The 26663-nt window shown below is 43.0% G+C and overlaps 2 protein-coding genes across 48 annotated transcripts in view; both read right to left on the bottom strand.

Moving 5' to 3' along the window:
• Nucleotides 1-3087: 3087 nt before the first annotated feature.
• On the bottom strand, nt 3088-13574 carry MRPL23 (mitochondrial ribosomal protein L23). The gene is made up of 5 exons (XM_027888800.1): nt 13507-13574; nt 13266-13388; nt 12502-12584; nt 11040-11113; nt 3088-3464 (listed from the first exon to the last, which is right to left on the bottom strand). The coding sequence occupies exons 1-5, from the start codon at nt 13530-13532 to the stop codon at nt 3300-3302; spliced, it is 471 nt and encodes a 156-aa protein (XP_027744601.1). The 5' UTR covers nt 13533-13574; the 3' UTR covers nt 3088-3299.
• Nucleotides 13575-15388: 1814 nt separating this feature from the next.
• The window catches only part of TNNT3 (troponin T3, fast skeletal type), a 29276-nt gene continuing 18001 nt past the window's right edge, over nt 15389-26663 (bottom strand). For 38 of the 47 annotated variants that reach the window (XM_027888747.1, XM_027888746.1, XM_027888751.1 and 35 more), the window contains 10 exons: nt 25015-25033; nt 24192-24237; nt 23299-23415; nt 22881-22958; nt 22517-22630; nt 22203-22312; nt 21271-21361; nt 20550-20590; nt 18230-18270; nt 15389-15775 (listed from right to left, as the gene is read on the bottom strand). In XM_027888747.1, coding sequence (XP_027744548.1) covers nt 15516-15775; nt 18230-18270; nt 20550-20590; nt 21271-21361; nt 22203-22312; nt 22517-22630; nt 22881-22958; nt 23299-23415; nt 24192-24237; nt 25015-25033 — 917 coding nt within the window. In that variant the 3' untranslated portion in view covers nt 15389-15515. The remainder of the gene's footprint in view (nt 15776-18229; nt 18271-20549; nt 20591-21270; nt 21362-22202; nt 22313-22516; nt 22631-22880; nt 22959-23298; nt 23416-24191; nt 24238-25014; nt 25034-26663) is intronic. The other 9 variants (XM_027888793.1, XM_027888788.1, XM_027888792.1 and 6 more) reach the window with 2 other exon arrangements.

The raw sequence follows: 26663 nt of genomic DNA, 5'->3' as shown, positions 1-26663 counted from the left end.
GACCAACACAGTCAATTGCACACCCGCCAACTGTTCCAGCACGTTCCTCTCTTTGGGGGGTTGCACACGTTCAGAGGGGAAAGAAACTGCGTTCAGCATCTCCCTTGCACGTCAGAGAAACCAGCAGCTGCAGAGTTGCACACGCCAAGTGCAGGACGTGGCTTCTCCTGCACCACAGTGAACATCAGTCTCTTCAACCAAGTCATTACTTTGCTCCTTGGAGAAGTTATTTGTGCGTATATCCATATCCTTGGCCCACAGGTACGGCCACTGACATAGCCAAGGACAGCTCGACACCTCAGACAGCAGGGCTAGATGTGACTTCATAGGATCTGCTGACCCCTTACCTCACCCAAAACAAACATCAAGATGTGCTGGAAGGAGCACAGTATATTGAACAAAATTCAGAAAAAACTGTGAGTGCCTGTCCTAGTTTCACAACTCCTTCGCTGTACTTCTCTCTGGTACATGACACAATCTCTGCCTTCGTAATAAAGTATTGTCTCTGTTACCTTTTAGTCCACCTGCACAGCTTGGGGAATGGGATTTGTGAAGTACTGAAGCACCAGATCCTAATAATCACTGGCACTTCCTCAAAAACACTGATCAACAAGGGACTTGGAAAGACTTGAGATCTTCTTAATCCCACTGCCACGGCAATCAGGAGCATTTAAGCAAAATAATGTTGGGTAAGGTACTTTGATTTTTCTTTTTTTTAAAATCTTGCCATAATTTCACACGAACACTGTTTTAGAGGTAGCTGGTAACACTGAGGAAAGTGTCTCTGCCCATGACAGGGGTTAGAACCAAGTGATCTTTTTAGGTCCCTTCCACCTCAAACCCTTCTGTGATTCCATGACTGCCCTCTTAAGTAGCTTGAGTATCTGCCGGAATTTGGTTGCAGCAACTCCATATTGATATGGGTATACTTGTATCTCTGTTTCTTCCCTTTTACAACCTTCTGCAAAGAAACATGAGCTAGAAATTTATCACCCATGGAGAAATCACAGAATAGCAAAGCATGGTAAACCTACAAAGGGACTTTTGATACTCGCTCAGCCTAGAGCAAATAAATTCTATTTAGCTTGGGTCCTCAATGCCAGGATAAGAGAGGATAAGGATAAGACAGAAGCTGGAGACTCCAGTGTCTCCTGAGGACCATTTACAAAGGGGCTGATGGTTATACCTAGTACATGGAATACAGCCTCGTTTATCCAGAACTATCACATACCTGACTGTTTGCTTGCTCAAGGCTGACCAACCAGTTAGGAAGACATATGGCAGCACTAGATCAGTTCTTTTTATCTTCACCATGGTGAAACAGTCAGAGTTATCTATATTGGAGGTAACCACAAAGGAAAGTGGAGAAAAAAACAGCAAACTCCATAACATTATATTGTAGGAACAAAGTCTCAGCCCCAATATAGATCATCTCCATGCTGATCGGCGAGTTTGAGAAACAGCCCCTTTAAAAAAATGTATTAAAAAAAGGAGGGGGGAGTAGGAGGCTGTATACAGCAAAGGCGAGAGACCCTTGGGCCCAGACAAATTCAGCCATCCTACTTTAAAACTGCAGGCCAGCTCCTGACTTAACCTGGAGTTTCACGTCACTGCAAAACTCTGGAAGTGTCGCCTTTGCAGATATGCCAAACATATGAACTGTTCTCAGTGAAGTCAGTATTTTTCCACATCTACTATCGTAACTCTGCTGGCAGGCTGGGAGTAGCAAATCCTCCCTTATCTCCCTCCTCTCTGAGAGCATCTCTCTGTTTAAACACTGGCTAACCTAGATCACACACGATCTCCCCCCTTGGATTCCCCCCTTGGAAAGTGGACAAAGAGGAGGGTGGGAGAATCACTGGGGTTGTAAGCAACAAACCACAGAAGATGGACTGTCGTGAAGGAGGGAAGTAGCAGGGGGAAAGAGGTGACTAATGAACAGAAGGGGATGCGTAAAATCCTACTTGGATCGCCTCTCTGGAGAACAGCTGTTTCCTTGTAAACATCTTGCTAGCTGTCCAAACAAGAAGTTCAGACACAGAACAATAAAGGAGAGCACCCGGGTAGAAGCACTGAAGGCATGGGCTCATTCACTACCCTGCCAATTGCTCCAAGTGGCAGAATTCAAAACCAGGGAAACATTAGCTACACATTTAACCCTGCGTACACTGTGTTGTAGCAAATGGTCTGCAGAAATATCCTTCTCGATCTGTGATGAAACCCTCCCTAGCCTTCCTTTTCCCCCATCGTTTCTGACACAACACCAGAGCACATTACTTGACAAAGGAAAAGAGGAAATATCCTCAACAGATCGAGGAGAAAGAGCCACAGAGTCAAGAAATGAAAAAACTGAACGTGGCAGCCCTGAAGGCCTTGAAAAGCTCTACCGCTGCCCTGGCATCAGCAACTTGGAAGTAGAGGGAGTTACACCAGAAAAAGCAAAAAGAGTCTTTTTATTAGTCCTCAGCACAAAACAGCCTACACTGGCAGAAGCTTTTCTATGCCAATACAACTGTGTCCACACAGGACACCTGCCAGCACTGCAAGGTAGCTGTGGATAGGGGAAGGAATACCAGCACAACCAATCCCGTAAACATTCCTAGGGCAAGCAGCCACAGAAGGCAACTACCTGCACTGCGCAACAGCAAGTAGAGACATGCACCACTTTTGTCTGTTCCTTGATGCTTCTGGAGATCAAACACATACATACCCAATCATAAGCCTGTCCCCAAAATGCCACACAACTGTTACAGGATTGCAATAAGATCACACACACTTTTCCAGGAAAGAAGGGATCACTGCAAGGAAGGCGATACACAGGATAGTAGGACACAACAACTAACAATAAGGGAACCCTATGTCCTGAGCCTATAGTCCAGTTATCTACACTTTCATGTTTTTGTCTGACTAACCTATCTTGACTTTTGTACGTTCTATTCAGTGCCAACTGCACGTATCCTAGGAAATGAAATGCCTCCTATTTCTACCCAGAACAACCTGTAGAAGCACGAAGAAGGTAAACACAATGATACTCTCACAGTCAGAAATGACAACAAGGAATTCCACACTTTAGAAATAGTCCACAAGTTCACAGGAAAGTCCTGATGCAGTCAGATTTATTTTACCTTTTTATTTCTTCACGGCCAATTTGTTGTAGTCATGCACACACAGCCAGGAAAAAAGACCTGCTAACAAGGACTGCTCAAGAATAAACATTCGGTCACTACAAGGAGGAAAGAGTGCACATTGTGCTAATCAAAATCCCTCTGAGCCTAAAGGAAGGCAGCTGGCTTGTTGCATCAAAGTCCAAACCAATCAGGGACTCCACCTCGTCTGGGGTCACCTTCCTGCTTCTGCTTCTCTTTCTCCATATATTTACTCCTGAAGTCATCAAAAGAGCGAGTTTCTGTATCTTGTTCTTTCTCGGGAAATAGGTTGGGAAACTGAAAGGTTTGTCCTTGGCCCTAAAGAAAAAACAAATGGTCAGAGAGACATTCCAGCCTTTCTGCAATAGCTATGATGCATATACTTTTAATGAAAGACCACCCTGAAGTTTCAGCTAGTGCAAAACGGTATCTTGTAACCTCCCAGGATGTCTTTCCACCCATCTCCCCAAGATACTCATATATCCCTTCCCCCCCAGAGCTAACTTCCAGCCTCTCCTCTTTTGTGCACTACTTAAGACACTGATATCTTTTTTTTTTTTTTAACAGATGAATGATCAGGAGATGGACACCTTTTCAACGACTTTGAACCAACTCAGAGATGTTGTGTGAGTCATACAGTAAAAAGAAAGATGAGCAAAATAACTGATTTTGTTATAGTAACACCACTGGGAAAATACATGGTGGAGCAGGCATTTGTTAACACTCAGAATATGAGCAGTGGTTGTATTTGTTTAGATCTTAGCTAAGGATAAGACAGAACATTCCTAGCAGCTGTTATTGTAGGGTTTTGATGTGGGAATACAGAGTAACAGATATCAGAGGTTTCTTATCAACAGACATAACGACTAGTGTAAAACAATTACAGTGGGAACAATATGCCTAATATATCACTAATGAGATTAAAGTGATTACATCTGCATCAGTCATTCTGCCTAAGAGACAAGTCATTTAGTGAAACATCATCATCAGATCTATGTCTCCCACTTGGAAGATAAACATTTGCTTGGTCTCTGGCTTTTATCTAACAGCAGGAAACCATTATTCTGTGGAAATGTACTATCCCATTAACATTACCTACTTGCTTTTTAGTGGTAAGCACAACTTCATTAAATTCAACAATATTGGCCCTTCCATTCTGTATGGGACCTTGCATAATAAAACTTGTAACTGATCACTCATAACTCTAAAATTACTCTCCCAAAAAATTACAAAGTTATCATACATTAACTTCTTTGGCAGCATATTGCACACAGAATTCTCAAGAAAACCCATTGCTTCAGATGAAAACAGGTGGGTTTGTTTTTTTTAGATCAGCCATTCTCTACATTTGTGCAGTAAATATAACCAAACAAGAGGCCCAGTTATGAAAAGGTTCCACAAAGGAGATGAAAGGAGCCCTCCACAACACAGCTACCTCGCCTGCATTTTGAGATCAGAAATACAACATAATTAATTCCAACAGAACCGTCACCACGGCCCTGACCCATCTGAATGTATGTTATGTTTCATTTAATCATATATATTCAACCTGGTAAATAACAGGTGTGAAAAAAATCTAAACCTCAAGCGTATGCTTTGGAGAGAAAAAACATGACTTACCCCAGATGAGATTATCCAGACTGGAATCTACAAAATACCAACTCATACCCAGCAATGCTCCAGTTGTTTTTGTAGTGCATACTTCTTGGGGGTTTCCTAAGAGCCTGACCATACTACAAAAACAACAAAGGAGCTGCTGTGTACATAGCTTGATTCCAGCCTGGACAAGCTCAACTGGAACATATCAAGGTTTTCCTTTCCACTGGTGTACACTCTGGGGTTTCAACTCTTTTGTACCTTTAAATTACCAACAGGTATGTTTTTAATAGCTGTCCTATGACAACTAAAGCACAGTTCCATTTGACGGCACAGAAACTGGCCTTGAGTAATCCCTTCAGTGTCCTTGAGCAATCCCAAAGCTGCAGGACCAGCAACAAGCACCCTTGAGGCCAAGCACTGCCCAAGAATTCAGCACACTGAAGCATTTGCTGTTTTTATTACAAAAATTACTGTGTTTTAACACAGTATCACTCAGCCCTGTGGTACCTACAGAGCAGACGGCCAATACTGAAGACTCGCCTGCCCTGGAGAGGAAGCCATTTTAGTCAAACAAGTCAGAAAACAATTCAGGCTAACATGGTAGGCATACCACCTACACTGAAAATCTGAGAACTATTTATATTGGTAACAGTGTAGTAAGGGACTGTTCTTGTTATGCAGCACTTTCATTCTGGTATGCTTCCAGGACCAATGCATTCCCCTTGCGGGAGAATGAAGGAAAGCTGTCCCTAAAGCATACTAACAACATCCATGGTAATTCACTGAGCATTGCAAAACAGTTATTATTTTAGAAAGAGGGAAGAAAACAAAAAAGATACACACAGAGGCTGTAGCAAAAACAAGACAAACCTTTAAGCTGTTTATCAAAGTGCTCAGAGTTCCCATTTCAAGGCTGGTGAAAGTCAAATATTGAGCTGAAAATGTCAATCTGTATCTGGAGTCTTTTAGTAAATCAAAATCAGCAGAGACACGTTGGCTGTTTCCAGCTCTTGTTTTGTGAAGAAATTCTGATTTTGGCTGGCAGCCAAACACGATTTGAAACAGCCAAGACATTACACCCTGAGAACTGAAGGTTGATAAATCTTAAGGAACAATACTCTGCAGTAATACTGCACTGTAAGGCTCTGGAGTGATGAAAGCTGTATGAAAAATAGCCGTTGTGCATGCTCAGTAGCTAGTTTTCAGAAGATGCCTGTATCTTGGGTATTTCAAAATTTCAAAAATACCAAAAGGCATCAACTTACATAAGGATTGTGAGTCTGTCCAGGCACATTTATACTCGGAGCATCTTCCACAAGATGCCAGAGGCTACTGAGGTTCAAGCTCATATGCCACCTCCTCAAAAATAAATGCCTACCGAAGGAACAGAGAGGTTGGCACTTCTTTACACAGTGCTGCTTTTTCTTACACTTCTTTGTAAAAGTTTTCCCTTCTATAACAGCAACCATTTGACAACCATATGATAAACGCATCCTCAGAATGAAATCCTCACTGGAATAAAGCAAACAATGCTTACTAAGTTCATCAGGGTTTATCTGGTTTGCAAACTGCTGGAACACAAAATGCTGGCACATTCAACCAGAAAGCAAAATTCTGGCTTACTCGAAAACCTTGCATTTGTTTACAGTTTTACCTTTTGCAAGCTCTTTATCCGCAGTCATCCTTTTAATTGCTAATTATTGAAACTCACATAAGCTGAAGTAATCTCTAAAAACGCTAGGACTTCAAAACTTTAGAACTTCTGCCAGCATAATTACCTTAGTCAGAAGCACAGAGAAAGGGGAAGAAAATAAGAACACCTTTCTACCCAATACAGCTGTGCTAAGAGAAAATCCTGTAAAAAAGGACAGGCACCTGAAAAAAAATAATTTGGCTCAGATAGTTTAGTCTGGGTGCTGCACTGCCAGCAAAAGAACTTTTTCACCAATGTGAGGTGATGCAGTGATATTCCGTCAGGATAAGCTCTGCCACCACAGGCTCTTATATGTAAGTGAGGCCTTACAGTGCTAAAAAAAAGAACAAAAACCTAAACAAAGCAAGTCAGAGAGGCAGTATTGAAACATCTAGAAAAAATAAAGGCAATATGATGATTTTATGCATTGCTATTCTCCATTTAGGGTCTTCACAGAAATCTCTCTTTTTCCTACAAATTCTAAGGTTATGTACAAGTGAGATGTGTGGTCCAGTGTTCAGATAACAGAAATGGGAGGCATTAAACTTCTTGTCCTGCACAACTCTAATCCTCAATTCAGCATTGCCCAAATATACAAAGCCTCATGACAATTCAATTGTTAAATGCTAGTTACATCCTTCTCAATAAATAGTGACTTAAGCACTTTGGATTTCCCTTTAGATTTCAAGCCTTTGCCATTGGAAAGGGTGAAATCACACCTTCTTCTCAGAGTCTGTTTAAGGAGTTATCACATGGAGTGATACAAATTGCCTCCATTCATTTTTTTAATGAGAGGTTAAGTGAGCATAATTGGGCCTATGAAGTCAAGTGTTAGTCTTTCCACTGCTGAGCCTCATGTCACGAAATTGCTGGAAGGATTATCTGGCACAAACTCATTTATACTTCTCTGACCTTTGCGTCCCTTGAGAAGTTTGGAAATGGCAGGTCAGCACAGATATTACTGTGCAGAAATGATGCAACAAACACTGATCACGTAAACAACTGTGCGATCTTCTGATTATTTAGATAATTGAAGCACTTACTACTGTCCTTCAGAATTAGCAGAAAAGTGATGTTTATAGTATCATTAAATAAAAAAAAAGTTGGACTCCCAACAGCACGGGATTCAGTCCAGCAGTAGCAGCAAATGCAGCTAAGTTTAATAACACAGTGCATTTGAACAATTCTCCTACTATTGCAGTGGTAACGTCTGATGTTAAAATGTATAGCAAAGCAGCCCAGAAAGCAACTTCAAAAATCCACTCAGGAATGACACTGCACATGGAGCATCCAAGTTTCCCCTGAATTCAAAAGAAAACTGCTCTCACAGTTGACGCACAAACAGGTTAATTAGTGTGAATGTACAGGACACTCTAAACAGGGTCTGAGGAGAAAGCATTTGCAAAAATGTTCCCGCCAGTGCCATCATTCAAAAAGCTAAATAGGTGTTAGTCCTAATGTTGACAAGGTCAGACTCCTTTTTACAGCCATCTCTGTTAGATTTCTCAAAACAGGTTTAATTAAAAAAAAGTCTGGATTCCAGAGGCTTGTCTACAGTTGAGTTCCCATGGGTGCTAACACCTGTTAAGCTAAAGCAGTAAGAATAGTGAAGGAGGAGGAGGAGGAGGGGATGTTGTTGTCATTTTTAAATTTTGCTGACGTTAATGCAACTGTAAAGTTTCCCACTGGTTTTCTTTCCTTCTTTTTTTCTTCTCATTATCACAATTATAGCTGGATTGAAGTAAGGAGAAAGGTTGCTGTATTACGTTTTTTTACCTACTCTGCAAAGATATATAGTTTTGGCTTTCATTTAAAAAATAAAACAATGTAGAAAAGTAGCATTTGATATCTGAGGCCATAAGTCTCTACCTTAAACCTTTCTCACCACATTCCAAAAGGGGAAAACACACAGGCAGGCTCTGGAATGGCAAGATATTGTTGATCCAGAGCCTTCTATGATTTGAGGTATTTTTTTAGTGTGAAAATATTATGCTTGGACAGATCACGTATTTGTCCAGTTACCGCCTGAGAATAAAGTAAACAGCTCTGAATCTCCAAGAAATAGTATTTGGAAAAGAAAGGACAACAATTCTTACATCTGGAACAGCTAGGGTACTAGTCTGACACCTAAGGCAGTGTTGACTGTGACTTCATATACCTTCCACCTCTGAGACACTTGAAGTAAATTAATGGATATGTATTGTGTGCTGGAATACATAAGGTGATGCTTTATGAAGCAGGGAAACATAACCGGTCATGAGAATATACTCAGTTTCATTCAGGTAAACTGCACCACAGCTGCCACCAACTCACAGTGGAAAGAGCAATACTTCCACCTAGTGGGCAACAGAAAGATCAATGCGAGACCTACCAAAAACTCATCCATGTTTTTCCAGTCATAAGCAGTTTTAACTTGAAACTGGATTAATGAGAGAAAACACAGCTGGCAAAAATGGTGGGAAAGCCCAGCTATTCTGACTCACGGCAGATGCAAGCTAATTCTCATGAAAATAAGGATTTTACAGTGGTTACCAAAGACTTTCCTAAATTAGGCAGATATTAACAATGGACTGCATGGGGCCTGTTACGGCCTGAATCACACCATGAATGAGAATGAAGGCAAACCCTTCAGATTCAGAAATGACACTGGCTTTCTGGCTTCACTCACTGTTTAAAGCTAGTGTGAACACAGGACTGGGAGCTCATTGTCTGAGACATGAGAGCTAGTGATGAAAAGCTACAAACAAAAGGAAAAAGAGAAAGGAGGAGGAATAAAGAAAAAGGGGGACAGACAAACAAAATGTTAAAGGAACTAACAGACAACAATAACAATAGAAAAGAGAGCAAAGAGACCAGGAATGAGGTGAGGAATAAGCACACAGACCAAGCTTCACTGACAAGAGTTTAGTAAATGACCAGGATTCCCTCCCTTGAGATGAAATACAACACCAAAATGTGCTCCCCTGATCCTGTTCACAGGACGGATGCAAAACATGGCCTTAAGAACTTATTATGGTAACTAAATCATAGGGCAGTGCAGTAAGGGACTCTTGGCTGCCCCCATGTACTAAGAGCAGTCCTCAGCCAAAGCGCAACAGGGCTACATGCATTGCCCAGAAGAGTGCTTCCCACTCCTTCCCCCCAAGTACTATGGGTTGCAGACTACCTCCTTCTCAACTCAGCAGACAAGAGAAAAAAATACTGCATTAAATACAATTAAATAAAATTTGAGAACTGACTAGAGTTTGCTAGAGACCCATATCTACTTCAGTTTTGAGAAATGAGTTTGTAAAAGCAAAGAAGTCACTAGCAGAAGGCTGTGATAATGGAAAGTGCCTGTAATTACCTGCTAAGGAACAGCACTCAGAGAAAGTAACTTGTGAGATAAAACGTCACTCTAGGCGTTCAATTCCTCAGCTGTGTTCTCAATGAATCATACATTCCTGATCTCTAGCAGACAAAAACCTAGCACGGACAATCCAGTTGGGAGATTTGCCCACCAAAGCAAAAACTCTTCCTTGAAAAAAGAACGTGCTCTTTAGCTATTGTAATGCAAAGTCCTCACAAAGATGAGGTTGCCTTTAACTTCAGCTCAGTAAATCAACCTTAGTCCTTATCTAAATACAACTCTGTTTCTTTCTAGCAACATTGTACTTCACACTATTGTTTTAAAGGTAAGGGCTGTCTAGAAAAACAGACTCTCCTCACTTCTCTTTCCACTCCCCTTCCCAGAAAGGGCTTAGAGGAAAACTTCTAAACACACTTAAAAAAAAAAAAAATCAGAATTCCCATTGTCTGTGCCTCTTGACTTTGACCCCAGTTCCATATGAAGTCTTTGGCAGTCTCTTAAGATCATACGGTGCTGCCACAACACTGAATCCTTGTCCCAGGATGGAGTAACACTGAGGTTGTGTTGCCAACAGCAATTTTGAGCTCATGGTTTTACAACCATAAATAGCATTCCTTTAAAGTAATTTTGGTAGTGAAGGGGTTTTCTGTCACTGGTTGCACCTCTTTTTTGCTTAACGACAGGTAAGCCCAAGAGAAGTCGAAACTATAATATGCTCCTGTTGTGAAAGAAAAGCACATGAAGCTCCTTTTCCACTGGGCAACAAACATATGTTTCAGAACCTGGTTCAGCCACAAAGCATGCTTGTTAGACATGACTAAAGGCTCTCCAAGGAATATGCCTTAGTCTTCTCTGAAACCTTTAATAAGAAGCTCCCTACCTTCACAATATATTCTTTCACTTACTGGACATTTCAGCAATCAACCACACAAGTCATGAACCTTCCAGCACACAGAGTACAGGGTCAGCATGAAACTCACTGGCAAAGCAGCACCATATGACATCAGACCATAATCTACCACACAGACCTCAAACCAACACGGGACTTGAAAACTAACCACTTGTTTGAATTTTGATCTTCAGACTGAGTCATTTAAGTCTCTTTATATTCTGGAATGTATTAAAGAAACTGTCATTCTTAGAGAATTGGCAGAAATATTCAGCCAACCAGGACAATTCACTGGACATTACTTCTAGCTTAGCTAGTTAACAGTCCTTTTGTCTTTCCTCACAAGCATCCATGTTAACTCACCAGCTGTACATAGGCAACCTTGTAATCTGGTTTCTTCTCTCTCAGATTCTTGTGATTCCTCTTGTTGTTTGCACCTGCAGAAATGAAGAGAATCCCACCTTTTACTTCCCAGGACTTCTGAGTTCTCCACAGAAGGCCAGGCTGAAAGGGGGACTTCGTTAGTTCTGATTTACTGTTAAGAGGAATATGCTTCCTTCAGTACCAGCACAGCATAGCAGTCAGTGAAGTGTACTGAAACTGAGGGGCACTACTCTCCTTATTTACAAGCAGGGAACTGAATTATCACCAGCCTGCTGACTGCTGACAGCCACTGTGCCTTCACCTCACATACGAAGTCTGCAAAGAAGTAAGGAGCTAAGTCTCCTGAGTAGGGGTCTAGGAGCAATAAACTGTCCTGCCAACATCAACAGCTTCAGGATGATGGGGAGAAAATTACCACTAGACAGTTTTAAACTTGACTGTTTTTCCTACCCAGTTAACGTGCTGGATCTACTGTTTATACACCAGGACGCTATACCCCACATCCAAACAATTCAAAGCACCCCAACCTTCTCCAGGTATGCTGGTCACCACTGAGTGGGAAGTGCAATTTACTCCCTGTATGTTAGGCAGACATTAAAGCTCTCAAATTATTAGATAGTCCAACCCTCATTTATCCCTGACTATATCCATGCTACCATGACCTAAAATTTGCAAAAAGGGACACAATGTCATAAGGAAAAGCATGACTATTTTTCAGTGCTGTTTGAAACCACACATGTTAAGTATTTAAGACATTATTTCATTCTGGTTTGCAGATAAGCATATTACAGATGGTATTTCCAGGTTTCTTTCTTCTTTTACGTATTCTGAGTTTTACAATCTTATTTTAAAGTTTTTTTTTCCATTTTCCAATTTTTACTACTACAGTTCTTTTTTCCTATTCTTTTTAAAATGATCCCTAATCTTACCATTAAAAACACACAACCTATTAGACCATTATCTACTGGTCTAACAGAATATTTTTCTTTGCTCTATGAACTTTGCCTTTTGTTAGACCAAGGTAATCTCAATTCAAATTATTGTTTTAAAAAGGCTATGGCTGAAATTAAGTTTAATTACTAATTGTATCAAAACACAAGAAGCAGTTCCTTCTGAAGGGAGACACCCACTGGTCTTCAAAGAGAAATAGTACCAACTACAAAAGCATAAGCTAAATAACTGTCAGGATGGTAAGGCTTTTTAAATCCAGATTTTTCTTTTTAGAACTAAACTTACATCATAATTTAATCAACACATTCAAATATGAAGTGGTGCATATTCATCTGAAGGGATGAATAAACAACTAAGCTGACTGACATCACCAGCAAAGCCCCTGGAACCAAAATTTGCTGAAATCTAACAGACCTTTTGATAGCTAAAGTCCATTCTGGCTGCACAAGGATGCTGTATTCATCACTCTGGATTACTCAACTGCACTTACCATACTGTATCCTGGTCCTCACAGCAGCTACCGGCACATTGTATATTTTTTCAAGGTAATTCCTGATATCCACTTTTGTCATTCTAGGCAATGCAAAAACATTTTGGGGAAAGAAAAAAGTGTAAATATTTAAAAAAAAAAAAAAAAAAAAAAAAACAACAAAACAAAAAAACAGAGACTGGTTGATACTCTGGAATAAATATGTTTTCTTCTTCTTTTAACTAGGGTAGCTTTACTGCACAAAAGTATAAACTCAACATAGATTACACACTGCTACAGCAATTCATTACCCATAAACTGTAACAACTGGCAAATATTTTACCCTCTATAGCCTCAACAGTCAAAGTGCCAGATATATTCAGTGTTCAGCAGGCTTTTTCACTGCCCAAGCTGAGAGCCCTTCCTTTATCTTCTGAGTAGCAGTATCTGGAACTATCAGAACCTGCCACAGGCTTGCGGGCTCTACTGTGCGCCCCAAGACGGGTCAGGTTGGAAGAGTCCTGACAACCACCTGGGCATCACCTTGCTTCCTCAGGATCAAACTCACGTGCACTTCCTTCCTCTACGCCCGCCCCCGGGAAGGCTGAGCCTCGCTAACCCTGGGCGAGGGGAAGCCACGCAGACCCCGGCCCAAACGCGTGCCCTTGTTGCCTTCCACAAGGTCTCCTGCGGGGCAGAAGCCCCTTCCCGCTGCCCGCGGGGGCACCCCGCCCTCCCGCCCCTCCGCCGCCGGGGCCAGCGGCCGCGCCCGCACCCGCACTCACTCCATGGAGACGCGGAACTGGACGGTGTCCTCGGGCTGCGGGACGCCGGGCCGCACGGCCAGCATGAAGAAGTTGGGGCGGAAGATCCGCAGCTGCGGGCCGCCCCTCTGGAACAGCGGGTACCTGCGGGGACACGGCGCCGCGCTGACTGACCGCCTGAGTGACTGACTGCCCCCACGCCCCGCCCGACCCCGCATCTCCCCGCATCCCCCCACCGCCCGTCCCGTCCCGTCCCGCTCACACGGCCTTCCTGGCGCGGGTCGCCATGGCTGAGCCCGGCTGGAAGCGGCGGCGCCACAGCGGCCCCCGGCGGCGCCCCCTGCTGGAGCGGAGGAGCGCGGCGGGCCCGTGTGAGGGGCTGCGGGGGCGGCCCCGACCCTCCGCCCCGGGGAGCGGGACACGGCCCTGGGGAGGGGAGGGTCCTCTAGAGGAGCCGCAAGGGCGGGGCACCGGCGAGAAGTGTCTGCGAAAGGCCACACCTGGAGTACTGTGTCCAGTTCTGCGCTCCTCGGTGCAAGAAAGAATGTATAAATATCTCAAAGTTGGGTGCCAAGGGGATGGTGCCAGACTCTTTGCAGTGGTGCCCCGTGACAGGACCAGCAGCAATGGCCGTAAACTAAAATACAAGAAGTTTCACCTGAACATAAGAAAGAACTTTTTACATAGAGGGTGTCAGGGCACTGGAACAGGCTGCCCAGGGAGATAGGGGAGTCTCCTTCTCTGGAGACACTCAACGCCCACCTGGATGCATTCCTGCATCACCTGCTCTGGGAAACCCTGCTTTGGCAGAGGGGTTGGACTGGATGATGCACAAAGGTCCCTTCCAACCCTAACAATTCTCTGATTCCGTGAAAATGTTGCCTCTGTGGGACTTAGCAGTGCTGTCTGCATTTCACAGGATCTTGTGGACAGGCCATTTCCTCCTGTCCTCTGCACTGGTGAGACCCCCGTGGTGGTACGGTCCAGCCTTGGGACCCTCCACACAACAGACACAGACCTGTGGCAGCAGGTCCAGAGGAGATGACAGAGATGCTGGGAGGGCTGTGACACCTGCCATGAGAGGCCACAGGCAGAGAGAGCTGGGGTTGTGCTGCCCAGAAAAGAAAAGGCTCTAGGATGCCCCAATTATGGCCTTTCAAAATGTAAGGGGTGCTTATAATACCAAGGTCTATCATGATAGGACAAGGGGCAACTGTTTTAAATGGAAAGAGGACAGGTTTAGATTAGATATTAATAAGAAATTCTTTACTGTGAGGGTGGTGAGACATTGGAACAGGTTGCCGAGAGAAGTTGTGGATGCTCCATCCCCTGAAAGTGTTCAAGGCCAGGCTGGATGGGGCTCTGAGCAACCTGGCCTAGTGAAAGGTGTCCCTGGGGTGGGGGAAAGGTGGCAGGAGGTTTGGAACTAGATGATCTCTAAGGGCTCTTCTCACCTAAACCACTCTCACAAATCCATGACACCGCAGCATGTGCGGTGAGCCACAGTGTGCACACAGGCACCAGAAACAGACAGAAGAACCATGGGGGAGAACCATCATCCCTGGTGGACTTGCCTCCAAAAGGGCATTTCAAGGGTTGGCAAAGGCAAGAGGCCCTACAGAATAGCTCACATCTCAAATTTGGTAACAGTCACTTTTGTTTTGACGTCTACATTGAATTAACCAAGTAATTCACACTTCAGTATTGGGCTTTAATATTGTATGCAGTTTAATGGCCTAAATAAATATTCTAATATAATATTTGAATGTGTCATTCTCTATTTTGCACTGTGATTCATCTGCATCTATGGAAAGGTATGTGCTGAAAACTACCACTTCTATTCTAGACATTTTTTCCTTTATTCCCAGTCCTCTGATTCACTTCATCACTCAAACTTTTAAGTCAGCTGTAACAATATTTGGCACCCAGATTATGAGCTCCTCCACAAGAGCCAGCTTTTGGTATCTGCCTGTATGATGGCTGTAAAACAGGCCCCCAGTTCTATGTCTTTGTTGAAGATACTGCGTGTCATTCTCAGTTGTAGAGCCAGATCAAGTGATATTAAATAAGGATTTGGACCAACTCCAAAATCCTTGCAAAATGGGATGGCAGTAGATAAAATATGAAACACCACTCCAGAGGGCTGTCATTGGAGTAGGTACTGGTTGTGCTTTATTTACAAAATCCAGAGATTTGTACACAGCAATCTACAGGAGAGCATAGGGCTGTTAAGGGACATGTTCGGCAGGAATTGAAAATGCCAGCAAGGAGTCATCTCAGTTCCACAGGGAACATGCTTCTCCTTGAGGAAGCCACCAGACCCCTCCAGGATGAAAGAGAAGAAAAGCAGCAGCAATAGCCAATCCAGGCTGATGCAATTTTTGTTATCATTGAGGCGTGAGAACACAAGTGATCGGTGAAGGAAGAAAGAGGAGACCAGCAGGGTTTCAGCACACCACTAAAGGCCATCCTGCCTGGTTCTTTACTTCCAGCGCCCGCCAACCTTGCCCTTGGCTCCTGCCTTCTTGCTGCTACAATACGAAAGGAAAGAAAAACATGTCAGTATAATGGAAGTGGTGGGGCTCTGTGGCCACTCTGCATTTCTGACTCTTAGATTAGGTTTGAGCTGCTTTCCCTTCTAACATGTTGGGCACACCTGTCATAGACCACATCCTGAGCAAAATATTGTAAATACTGTGGAAAGAGATTCTCCCTGGGGCTCTAAGTAAAAGACCAGGATGTGCATGCCTGAAAGAGGTGGACCCTTTCATATTTCCTGCATTATCAGGGCAGAAATCCATGTGGTCTCCAAACTAAATGACAGGCCTGTACAATCACAGACTTGATGTTTTCTGAATGCAAATCTCCTATGATTTGAATTTTAGGATTTAGAGCTCTTTCTGGAGAAATTTCCTCAGTATCAAAGAGCTTTGATCAAATTCCCCAGATGCTTTAATCATCTAGTAGTAGAGGCAAAAAGCTGAGCACTAATTTACATACAACTAAGAACTGCTTTGCTTTAGCAAAGATGGAGTGGCTTCTTACTTATGAGAGCAAGAGCCTCCAAAGAAATCCAACCAACTTTTTAGGCCTCCTCTCATATCAGTATCCCTGTCTTGCTCAGTGTGTGGGAGCAGTCCAGCTGAACTCCCCAGTCAAACCACCTGAGGCAAACCCTCTCCAAGAGTATCTTCTTGCACACAGAAGAGCAATCCTACATGCAAGCCACTTACCTTCTGACTGAGAGGCAGACACGCCTGGAGTCAGCGTGAGGCGAGGTGTGAAGTTAGTTGAGTTAGATTCTGCACTAGTTCCCATCAGCAGCACCGTGGCTTATGGGGCTTGGCACACCCCCAAACCTTTCCATCTCACACACACATTGATGAGGCTGCTTCTTGAACCAAAGAACATGCAAACTGGGGGAAGCTCTTTGACCAAAAGAGCATGGGATTGGGGGCCAAGCACAAGGTGGTGGGGCCTTGCTGTCAACACGGAGGCCTTCTTCAAAACCAACAGTTCCTCTGGGAGCAGAAAACCATGGGGATGTCACATCTGGGGACATTTTTGCTGTGCTGCCCCATAGATTGGTTCAAGAGCACCAGCCAGATTTATAGAAGGATGTAGCACAGTGACAGAGACATACACGTGTATACTTTACCTTTTGACCAAGATAGGCTTGGTCTAGTTGAAAAAAATTATCTTTAAAGTGAGAGAGAGCATGCTTTCTCTGCTTATCTTAGATTAATCTCGACGTGCCTTTTGCCGGCCTTTCTGAAGGTTCAAAACCCAGTATAGTAACTGTATAACTCCTCAAACAAAGGCAGAGTCCTTTTATCTCCACAAGCACCAATGATGTTATGCCTAACCTTTTGACTGTGCTTAAGAAGCCTTAATAATGTCTGAAGCAAAAGACTCACTTAATCTTTGTATAACACATTAACAGGCAATGCTTTGGAATTATGGTGTCTAGTGTGGATAGAAATTTAAGCACACCAAAATCTTGTAAGCTGTGGACTTCTCAGTGCAACCTTTTCAAATGGTGTCCTGAGAGAGAATCATGTCTTTTGGGGGAGCAGGCATGCAGTAGCCTGTTGTGGGTGGTGTGATAGTGCCTCTCAAGAGCAGAAATGTTGAGCCAAACCAGGGCATCCTTCTGCAGCTGCACATTCTGCTGAGGTTTATCAACCTACAGCTCTGTACAGAAAATACCACGTGAAGGTCAAGTGTTACATTTGGCATCTACAAATAACCAAGCCCCCAGAGTTACATTTATCTGTTAAAGCAGGGTGCCTTGGGGAAGTGGGAAGGTAGTGTCTGGTCACTCCTATCATCCAAAGATGTCACCAAAGACCACTGCTTCATTCCTGGCATGACTTTGCTAAGATACAGAAGCACAGAGAAGATCAAATCCCACCACTGGAGAGCTCTCCTCTTTTGCTTCCCTGCAGTTACTTCTCTGTGGCTGTCAGTTTTCCATGTCCTAGCCCCCAGGCTTTGTCTACACATGGTATCTCATAAGTTCATTAAAAATACCTAGAATAGTTAAAGATATAAGACTCAAAAAAAAACAGTGAAGGGAAGTGGGAGAGGGATGATGAGCGAAAAGAACTCACTACAGTAATCCCATCATGTTAGTCTTGTTACACACCATTCCTTAACCACTTGTTTACCCTTTGTAAACAAGGGTTGTATTCCCTCAAGTATTCAAAGCACCTCAGACAGGTGTTTGAAAAATACAACAATAAGCAGATGAAAATTTTGAAGTCAGAGTGTGAAAAAACATGGGGTTTTTTCTTGTTAGGTGTTACATTCACTTCAGTTTCCCCTTCATTTTCTCAATGTGAGGCAGGATGAGAGTTGCCCTTCCATCTCTAGCCTCATTCCATTGCAACAAGAAAATGTCGGTTGTTGAGGCTGAAGTGACTAATTTGAACACTGAGAAGATATCCCCAATCCAGGAGTAGGAAGGGGATATAAGTACTTACTGCTTCTGGGCCTGATCAATCCGGTTCCTGAGGGTGACAATCTGCAAACAACATATATGACCAGGGTTTTTAGAGATAAAAAAACCTTGTTCTCTCAAGGAGAGAGGAATTTTACCTGCTGAAGTGCTGGAAACAGGTGCCTATAGTAGGAATCAATACCTCCTTTGAAATAAAAGCTCACCCATAATTGAAGGAGAGAAATGTTGCTTCTTGGCAATAAATCTGCAAGCCAGCTTCACACATCAAGGGAAAGAGGAGCTAAAATTTTATAATCCTTACTAGAAGTGTTTTACATATTCAAATTAATCTCCTATGAACTCACATGTCAAACTGTAGGCAAGTGAACCGGAATGAGTTCTGCCCTGCTGGAAATGGATGCCTCCATCATCTGCATATGCCAACCTCACCTCCTCACTTTTCCCTTAATCCTATGCATTAGGAAGTGTGTAAGCCGAAAGAGCTTCCATGGTCTTTGGATGGGGACCTCAAGAATGGAAGATGGGTGTCACATTCTACTGGAGTATCTTTCTTTGCTGGGCTGGCAGAGCAGGAGGCTCGGAGCTTGCAGCAGTCACCACCTACCCAGCCACTCATCTAATAAGAGTAGATAACTTTTAAAGGGGCTGAAGAAGAAAATATTCACGGGGAGCCTCAGGAACAAGAGAGGAGAGTGTTGAAGTGAGGGATCTGAAGACCTTCCCAAGTTCTGTTGATGACTGCAAGCCTTTAGAGTGTCTGTCCTACCAGATGAAGCATCTCTTTGTTTAGCCATGAGTAAACGGCATATTTCAACCTGATGCATGGGAAACCAAATACCTACCTTGCACAGGATGAGCATCTTATGGCCTGACTTAGCATCTCAGTCCTGGTCTGTAGGCCTAGACTTGCTACTGAAATCCTGGGACTCTTCCAGCTCAGGTACCGGAAAAGTCCACAAGAAGACTAGGGTATGATAGAGAACCTTCTTTTGCCCCTTCACCCTCTCATTAGGAACTGAGTCAGGGTTCTACCTGTTTTTCCTGGATTGGAAAAATGCCTTTGCCAAAATGTACACTTTGCATCTGCTTTTGGTGCAATTTTAAGTTCTGCACAGACTCTGCAAGTCCAAGAACTGGTGACCCAAAATTTGAATATTTAAAGTCGCACTTGACATTCCCAGCATGCAAAAGAAGAAAAAGTAAAGTCATACATTGTCCCAACAACTGGTATTTCCCGGCTCATGTCTTTCCATGGCAAACAGAAAAAAAAAGAAAAAAAAAGAGACTGAAACATTACCAAGAACAAGACAACACAAGGAAGGAAAGACCAACAGATCACCTGCTTTTGTACTTACTCATGGAAATTTTAATACCTGACTCAGCAGTTTGAATTGTTTTTTGCAACCAAGCATTTTTCCCAAGTGTGGAGGAGAACCAGTTGTGTTCAGTTTGACCCAAAAGACTCAAGACTTACCTTCAGCGATAACCTTGTGATTGTGACTATAACACTCTTCAATGAAGCACCAAAGAGCAACAGACACTAAAGAATGGCTCCATTTCTGTGTGTACCAGTTCTTTCCTTTGTCTCTCCCTTGCATCCTTGCTTGTGTCTCCTTCATTCTCTTTGCTATTTTCACTTACCTTTCACCTCAACTTTTTCCTGCTATCATCTCCCCCTTTGTTCTTTCAGTTTTCTTCTCCCATCTTAGCTGTGCACTTTCCTTCTGCTTTCCTCATTCTTTGAATTTTTTGTTACTGGATTTTCATCAGCAGGCACCCATCTCTTTGTTTATGCAGAGGTTTCATTACCATATCATGTAGCTGTCCCCTGTCACTGCCTTATTTCTTTTTTTTCCACACCCACTTGACTTATCCTTAAGCTAGCCCTAATACTTTGGAACTGGATAACCATGTGCCACAAGGGGGAGAGGCTTTCTAAACCCTATACTCTTCTTTTTGTGAAGTCCAAGCTACTACATATGTATCCCTAAGCTTTTTTACATGTATCCCAGGTGCAGCAGGGTAACACCCCCACGCACACAGTATCAGAGATTTGGATATGGAATTATTTTAGAGGTGCTCTGACTGGGTTCCGTGCTCACTTCTTCAGCCACATCCCTCGACTCCTTTCCTAAATTACCACTTTATACCTTTTCAAAAAATGGAAAGGGAGAGAAAAAGGAAGTGAATGGAGAGACACAAGATCCAGTTTTCTCTTTTCTCTCTGCACTTGGAGCCAAGTGCCAGTTCCTGTCTGGCACCTGGCCTCTGACCATGCGGCAGGCTCATGCATTTGGTAGCCTTTGCTGCTGCTGTTACACAGGCAAGTTCATTGTACTTACAACTTGGAAAGCTCCTGCAGCCTGCAACGCATTGTTAAAATCTAAGAGAGATTGAGATAGTTACATTGGTGTTGCTGACTCCCTGTCAGCATGTGTCTGTGTGACTGGAAATTAAAAGGAGAGCAAGACAGAGAGAGATCCAGTAGGATTTCTCAGCCACTGAAACCTGACATGGGTGAGTGCAGCCCTATCCAATGACTTTGTGAAGGAAACATGTCCACTTTCTGTTACCATATGACACTTCAGTCAGATGCTCCTGTCTGGAGACAGTTTTCAGTGACTCCAGAGAGCGCAGTCCACAGGTATTCTGTCTAGGATGGAACAAAACTTACAACCTTCATCTTTGATATCAAGGATATTGCTTTGCAATGGAGATGAATGAATTGAGAGTTACTGAATTTTCAGGCCACAGTTACTTATAGATAAACAAGAATGAACAAAATGAGTTTCAGCAGAGGGCAGGGAGTCTGTTTTCCATTGGGATTGCCTTTTCATGGGGCACTGAAAAGCTTGGAGTGATCTTTCCAATTTCAGCCTAAAATGTGAAATCCAGTTCAAGTATGATAACAAGGGAATGTAATTCCAAGCATCTTGCTGCTTAAATATTGCAAAAGGGCATTGGAGACCCAAATGATGTCACAACATGGCTTTTGCCAGAGGAGTCACAGAGATTTTTACATTTTGGACCCAGTACCATTAGCAAAATGGTCTCTCAACTCACCTCATATTTTTTCCTCTTTATCTGTTCTGTAAAGTCATACTTTTCAGTCTCCAGCTGATATAACCAGTCCCACAGTTCCTTAGCCTTGTCCCTGTGTGTTTATGGGAAAAAGAAGATGGGAGAAACATGACATCAGATATTTTCTACGGTTTTCACATTGCTAGTAATGAGGGGTTTTACATTTTATTTAATGCAGTTCACACATCTTCCTGTAAACCCTTTCTGTTCTCTGAAAGCTACTCACCATTTTCAAGGCCACATTTTCCCACCTTCTCACCTGCAAAGCTTTTAGACTTGCAGTCTTGCATGTGTCACACATTAGCATAATTCCCCTAATTTTCCCCCTGACTCTTACTGAAAGATAAGACTCCAGTGGAATCAGAGGAGAAGTAAGAAGAACTCTGAAGGTCACCCAGATAAGCAGAGCAACTGCCATTGTGCAATCTTATCTGTGTCAGGGCTAAGGTGAGCCAACCTCATCTTTCAATCACGTGTAAACTCCAACATGTGCATTGGACTATCATCCAATGACTGCTCTGCACAGAGTACTCAGCTTCCAAACCTCCAGCCTTCGTAGAGATCCACATTCATACCTTAGCAGCTCTAACTCACCCCTGGGAGTGCCACAGATACCAGTTTGTAGGCTTGTTCAGCTAATCTCAAAGTTAGTCCTATAAATGACCAATCCTAACTATCAGGAGAGGCTAACCGAGCTATGCCAGGAGCATGGGTGGATGGCTACCAATCCATTTCAACACTTCCTTACATCCCCATTTCCCCTCCATTCTCCAGGTCAAAAAAGGGCACAACTTAACCATGTCCTGTGATGAATATCAAGAAAGAATACCTCCTCTACCTAATTTTGTCATTAGACAAGACTCAAGTAAGACCAAAGTTGCGTGGATTACATTAAGTTAGGATAAGCTTGTTACCTCAGCTTGTCTTCATTAAGGTGGTCAATGTTCAAGGGCTTGCGCCTCTCTGCCAGGACCTTCTTCTTCGTCTCTCTAGCTGTTTGCTTCTTTCCTCTCTTTTGATCAGCCTGTTTTCAGAATATTAATTAACATCAGACTGCAGAAATCAAGCCTGAATGAAACTGTTTCAGTGACAGCGCATGAAAGACAAGCTGCTGGGGATCCAAAAGAAGAAAAGTTGGGCTGTTTTCTCAACTTCTAATAAAGACTGTTCCCAGTCAACCGCGTGATTTAATGTTTTCACGTTTCTTCCATTGATACATGATTTTTACCTTAGCCAGATAACTGCTGTAATTTGCACCCATGGAGGACAGAGCCTTCTTCTTCTTCAGATCATCCTCAGCTTTTCTCTTGGCATCTTCTTCCTCTCTCCGTGCCTTCTCCTCCTGTGGAGTGCAATACACATAGCAGATTACCCTAGGGTATACTCCCAGCTTCCCCAGCAACCAGCGTCACTGCAGGGAATGTGATCAGAGAAGTATATGGATGAGAATTGGCAACTCCTCTTTTCTGCCCTTGTTTTAAGAGGGTGGTCCTTTCATCTTCGGACTGAGACAGGCAGAACCTGCAGTTTTTTCTGTCTCTAGCTCCTCCAATTCGATGTTGGGACAAGCAGAGAGAAGCAAAGACACTTACCGCAAGCCTGGCCTGACGCTCCTTCTCCTTCTCAGCGCGGATTCTCTGTTGCTCTGCTCTTTCAGCTCTGCGCTTCTCCTGCAAGAAGCAGTGACAGAAACATTGGATCATCACGGTGGCTTTATCTGCCTCCACCATTACACGCCACTGCCGAGAGCTTAGTTTCATAAAGAGTGAGCCACCTTCTCCCTTGCTAGAACATGCAAAGGGGTCTCATGTACAATTCCCAGATATAAAAAAGAGGATGAGAGAGGGGACTGATGTGAGGAAAGGCCATTCAACGGTGACTTGAGCAGTCACTTCTGTACATGGCAGAGTAGCTTTCTGTCAAAATCTGTCAGTGGACTAATGGATTCAGCTTCTCATTTACAGATGATCTCTCAATCTAGTACAGGGAAATGGCAGTTCAAGGACTCACAATTCTCTCCTTGAGGGCAACCAGCTCTTCCTCTTCCTTTCTCCTGGCCTCAAAGTGGCTATCAATCAAGGCCTGCAGTTCAATCAGATCTTTGTTCTGCCTTTTCTTTTGGATGTCCTAGAAGAGCAGGAAAACACATTAAGCCTATATTGCTCCAGGAATGTGCCCTGGACATTTCCAGCACCCTGCATACACAGAGAGACAAAAGCAGAAAGTGTCTGTAGATATCCATGAAAATGGATATCCACGGAAAGGGTTGTTGGTGCAATCAGTGACTCATTTGAGGTGACAATCAGAAGTCCAGAAGGGTAAAGAATCCAAATCTCCCATTCCCCTATACTGTATTTTAACCTTGCTTTGCTAACATACTTATCTTTGCATATACTTAGCTTCCTCCTCTTTGCTTAGGAATATGAATCTTACCTAGAAAATATTCCTGCGTTTTGGGCAAAGCAAATATTTGTGTGGAGGTTTTCAATACCAGAACTTCTTCAATTTTCTATCGACTTTCTAGGAAGGTATTTGGATCTCTGTTTTTTATCATAATTATTTTTTTTTCTCACCAATAGGTGAAGGCCTACAACTTTCAAACCATTTACAAGAATGGGACAGAGGATCTGAGATCTAAAGCACTTACTTTTTCCTTCTTATATTGGCTTCAACTATTCAAGAAGAAAACAAAATTATTTTAGCTGAGTCACATTATCAGTGAATGCATCCAAACAGTTTCAAGGAGCACAGAGCAGCCTTTTACTGAAAATAGATGGCAAAGCAACCATACTTTGGTCCTTGACTTTATCCTCAGCAGTATCCAATATAGAAGGAGTTATGTGGGTTTGCACACGTGTATGAATCAGGTACAGACAAACACAGCCAGTCTCACAAATACTTACATCAAAATCTACTTTCTCACCCTCTGGTATTTTAGGAGCAGTTAGTCTGCGGAGAGTCAAACACAAAAAAAAAAAAAAAAAAAAAAAAAGAAAGGATTTTCATATTAAAGAACAGGTAGTTTTTTAAACAGCATGTCCCGACCTCACCAGACCTGCCCTCAGAAAAAATGCTGATAAGGAGGAGTGTTGGTGGAGCTACAGAGGGGTGAAACAGCAAGTCAATGGAAAACTACTCGAGAATAGTACTAAGGCCGTGCAGGTCAGGTGCTACCCCTAAAAACCATTTACACTTCCAAAGCCTGTGGTCATTCTCTGCCACATGGAAAGATGTTGGTCTGTGAGTCCATCCGCACAGTGCTGCACACTCTGTTCTGGGCAGCCGGCACAGCGGCAAGGGAGGGTGTTGGGGCCCAGAACCAGAAGGTCCATTGGAAGCCTTAATTAAGCTTAACTCAGCCCAGCCCAACATTTTCCACCCTTCCTATTGTCAGCAGTCCTGAAGGGACAGGTAGTTTCTTACAGAGGATTTACTGTTGAGCTGCCTGTATTTTGGAGTACTGTGAGAACAGTGTATCTCGGGCAGTTCACAAGCTATCTGACTCTACAAGGAACTGGTCTTAATACCCAGGCCAGTAACTGCTGCTAGGACATCCTCTAAAAGAAGCAGACATCCTGGAAAGGCATGCAGGAACAGATGGATGTTGCATGAGGGAGAGTTGGACAAAGGCTTCCGTGGCCATTTGCCTAATAGACAATCTAAGAGCTTCTGCTAGACCAGAAAAATGATCCCAGGGTTCCGAAAATCCCTGCCCCTTATACTTACTTTATTCTGGGCTTCTCCTCTGTATTTGGAAGGATGGAGCAAAACAGGAAGGGAAAAAGAGGGAGAAAGTTAAAACAACAGAGATCACGCCAGCTGCTAAAGTAAAAGAAGGGAAGGGAAATATGATCTTAGGGGAAACATCCCAGAGAAACTGGTTAAATCTCAAGCACTTCCAAAAAAAATACACACACTCACACACCCCTTTTTCTAGGAGTGAATCTGTTTTTATCCTTGAAACAGAATTTGGCAGAAAAGAATCAAGACACTATATAAAAGTCCCAAACATAGCATCTGGAAAGCAATGGTTTTGTGTAAATGTAAAATTATTTTCCTCAAACCATCCTGACCAAAGCTCTAAGGAGGATAGCTGGGCTGGAGGATAGAAGAAAATGTTGCCTTTTCCCATCAGCTTTCTTTTGCTAAAGGCATCCTGAATTCATAGATATCTCATTGATAACTAGGCTTTACCAGTTCAGTACAAATCCATCACATGGAGGCCAGGAGGGAAAAATCTTTATGACATACATTTTCTCCAGGTTCATTGGCTTCCAAGACAGCTTAAGGCACATGTCCCTGAGATAGGTACGTTGGTGCCATGGGGAAGATGCTTATTCTTCTGCACTCTGTGGTGCTCCTCAAACCCAGCTTGGAAAGGCCATCCTCTCTTAGCAAGCATCCTCTCCTGCTGAGGTACATGCAAAATTCCCATGGGCATCAATGGGAATGATCTTTTCATCTCCAGGAGAGGCATAATGCCCTGATAGGCAAGGTAACCCATCTCAGAGACTGTCAGCTTGGGCCCTCTGGCTGTCAGAATTGTTCCCTTGCAAAAAGTGACCTTTCCCTGGCTCTCAGAAATGTGCTGCCTTATGAGTAATTTGCTTAATATTTGTGCTTGTGATCAACTTCTGTCCCTGCTCTGCTTTTTAAACTTTAGTTGTTAACTCCAGCGTAATGCCAGCAAGTTCAGCACTGTTCTTCTCACAAACAGAAGTAAATTAAACCTATGTGTTTTTTCTGGCTCATTCTCTCTGAGACCCAGGTTGACTTTCATAACCACACACTATATTTGAACTTTCAGGGATGCTGATGGATTCTGCAGTACAAGACTTTCCCTGTGTTGGCTCAGTGGGAGGAACTGAGGTAAAAAAGCTCACAGCCTATTGAATCTGGTTTAAAAAAAACCAACCAGATTTGTAAAGTAAAAACAGCCTCCTCAGGAGTGGGTACATGAACCCTGTTATCAATATCATAATACAGAAAGATATTATGTTTTTTTCAAACACATATTTGCATTTTGGGACTGATGGAGGAAATCTGGATAGGATAAAATAAAATGAAACATTGGGGTGTCCTGCACAGGGCCAGAAGTTGGACTCAGTGATCCTAATGGATCCTTTCCAACTCAGGATATTCTATGATTCTATGATTGTAAGAGGAAAAAACAGCAAAAATCTTACAATGAAAAATATTTAGTGGAGGAAATCAGTTGCAAGATTCTTGGATAATAAAAATTTGAAAGAGTGCCTGGAAATGGATTACTGAGATAACTAAAGGAAAATACATGAGAAATGCATAAAAGAGATCAGAAACCAACCTTTCCTTTCACCCTTTCCCATATAAATCTCATTAATGGCATTTTGGGGGGG

The sequence above is a fragment of the Empidonax traillii genome, unplaced genomic scaffold (assembly GCF_003031625.1).
Source record: "Empidonax traillii isolate 1590-97213 ecotype Southwest subspecies unplaced genomic scaffold, ASM303162v1 scaffold245:size1430315, whole genome shotgun sequence".
Classification (NCBI taxonomy): domain Eukaryota; kingdom Metazoa; phylum Chordata; class Aves; order Passeriformes; family Tyrannidae; genus Empidonax; species Empidonax traillii.
This window is presented reverse-complemented; position numbering and strand designations above follow the sequence as displayed.

Bases quoted from the DNA above. Each gene is read 5' to 3' on its own strand.
- MRPL23 (XM_027888800.1), bottom strand. From the start codon at position 13,532: ATGGCGACCCGCGCCAGGAAGGCCGT. The intron at 13,389-13,506 runs GTGAGCGGGACG...GTGTCCCCGCAG, and splicing joins ACCCGCGCCAGGAAGGCCGT to GTACCCGCTGTTCCAGAGGG. The intron at 11,114-12,501 runs GTAAGTGCAGTT...TCATTTCTGCAG, and splicing joins GAGGACCAGGATACAGTATG to GTGCAAACAACAAGAGGAAT.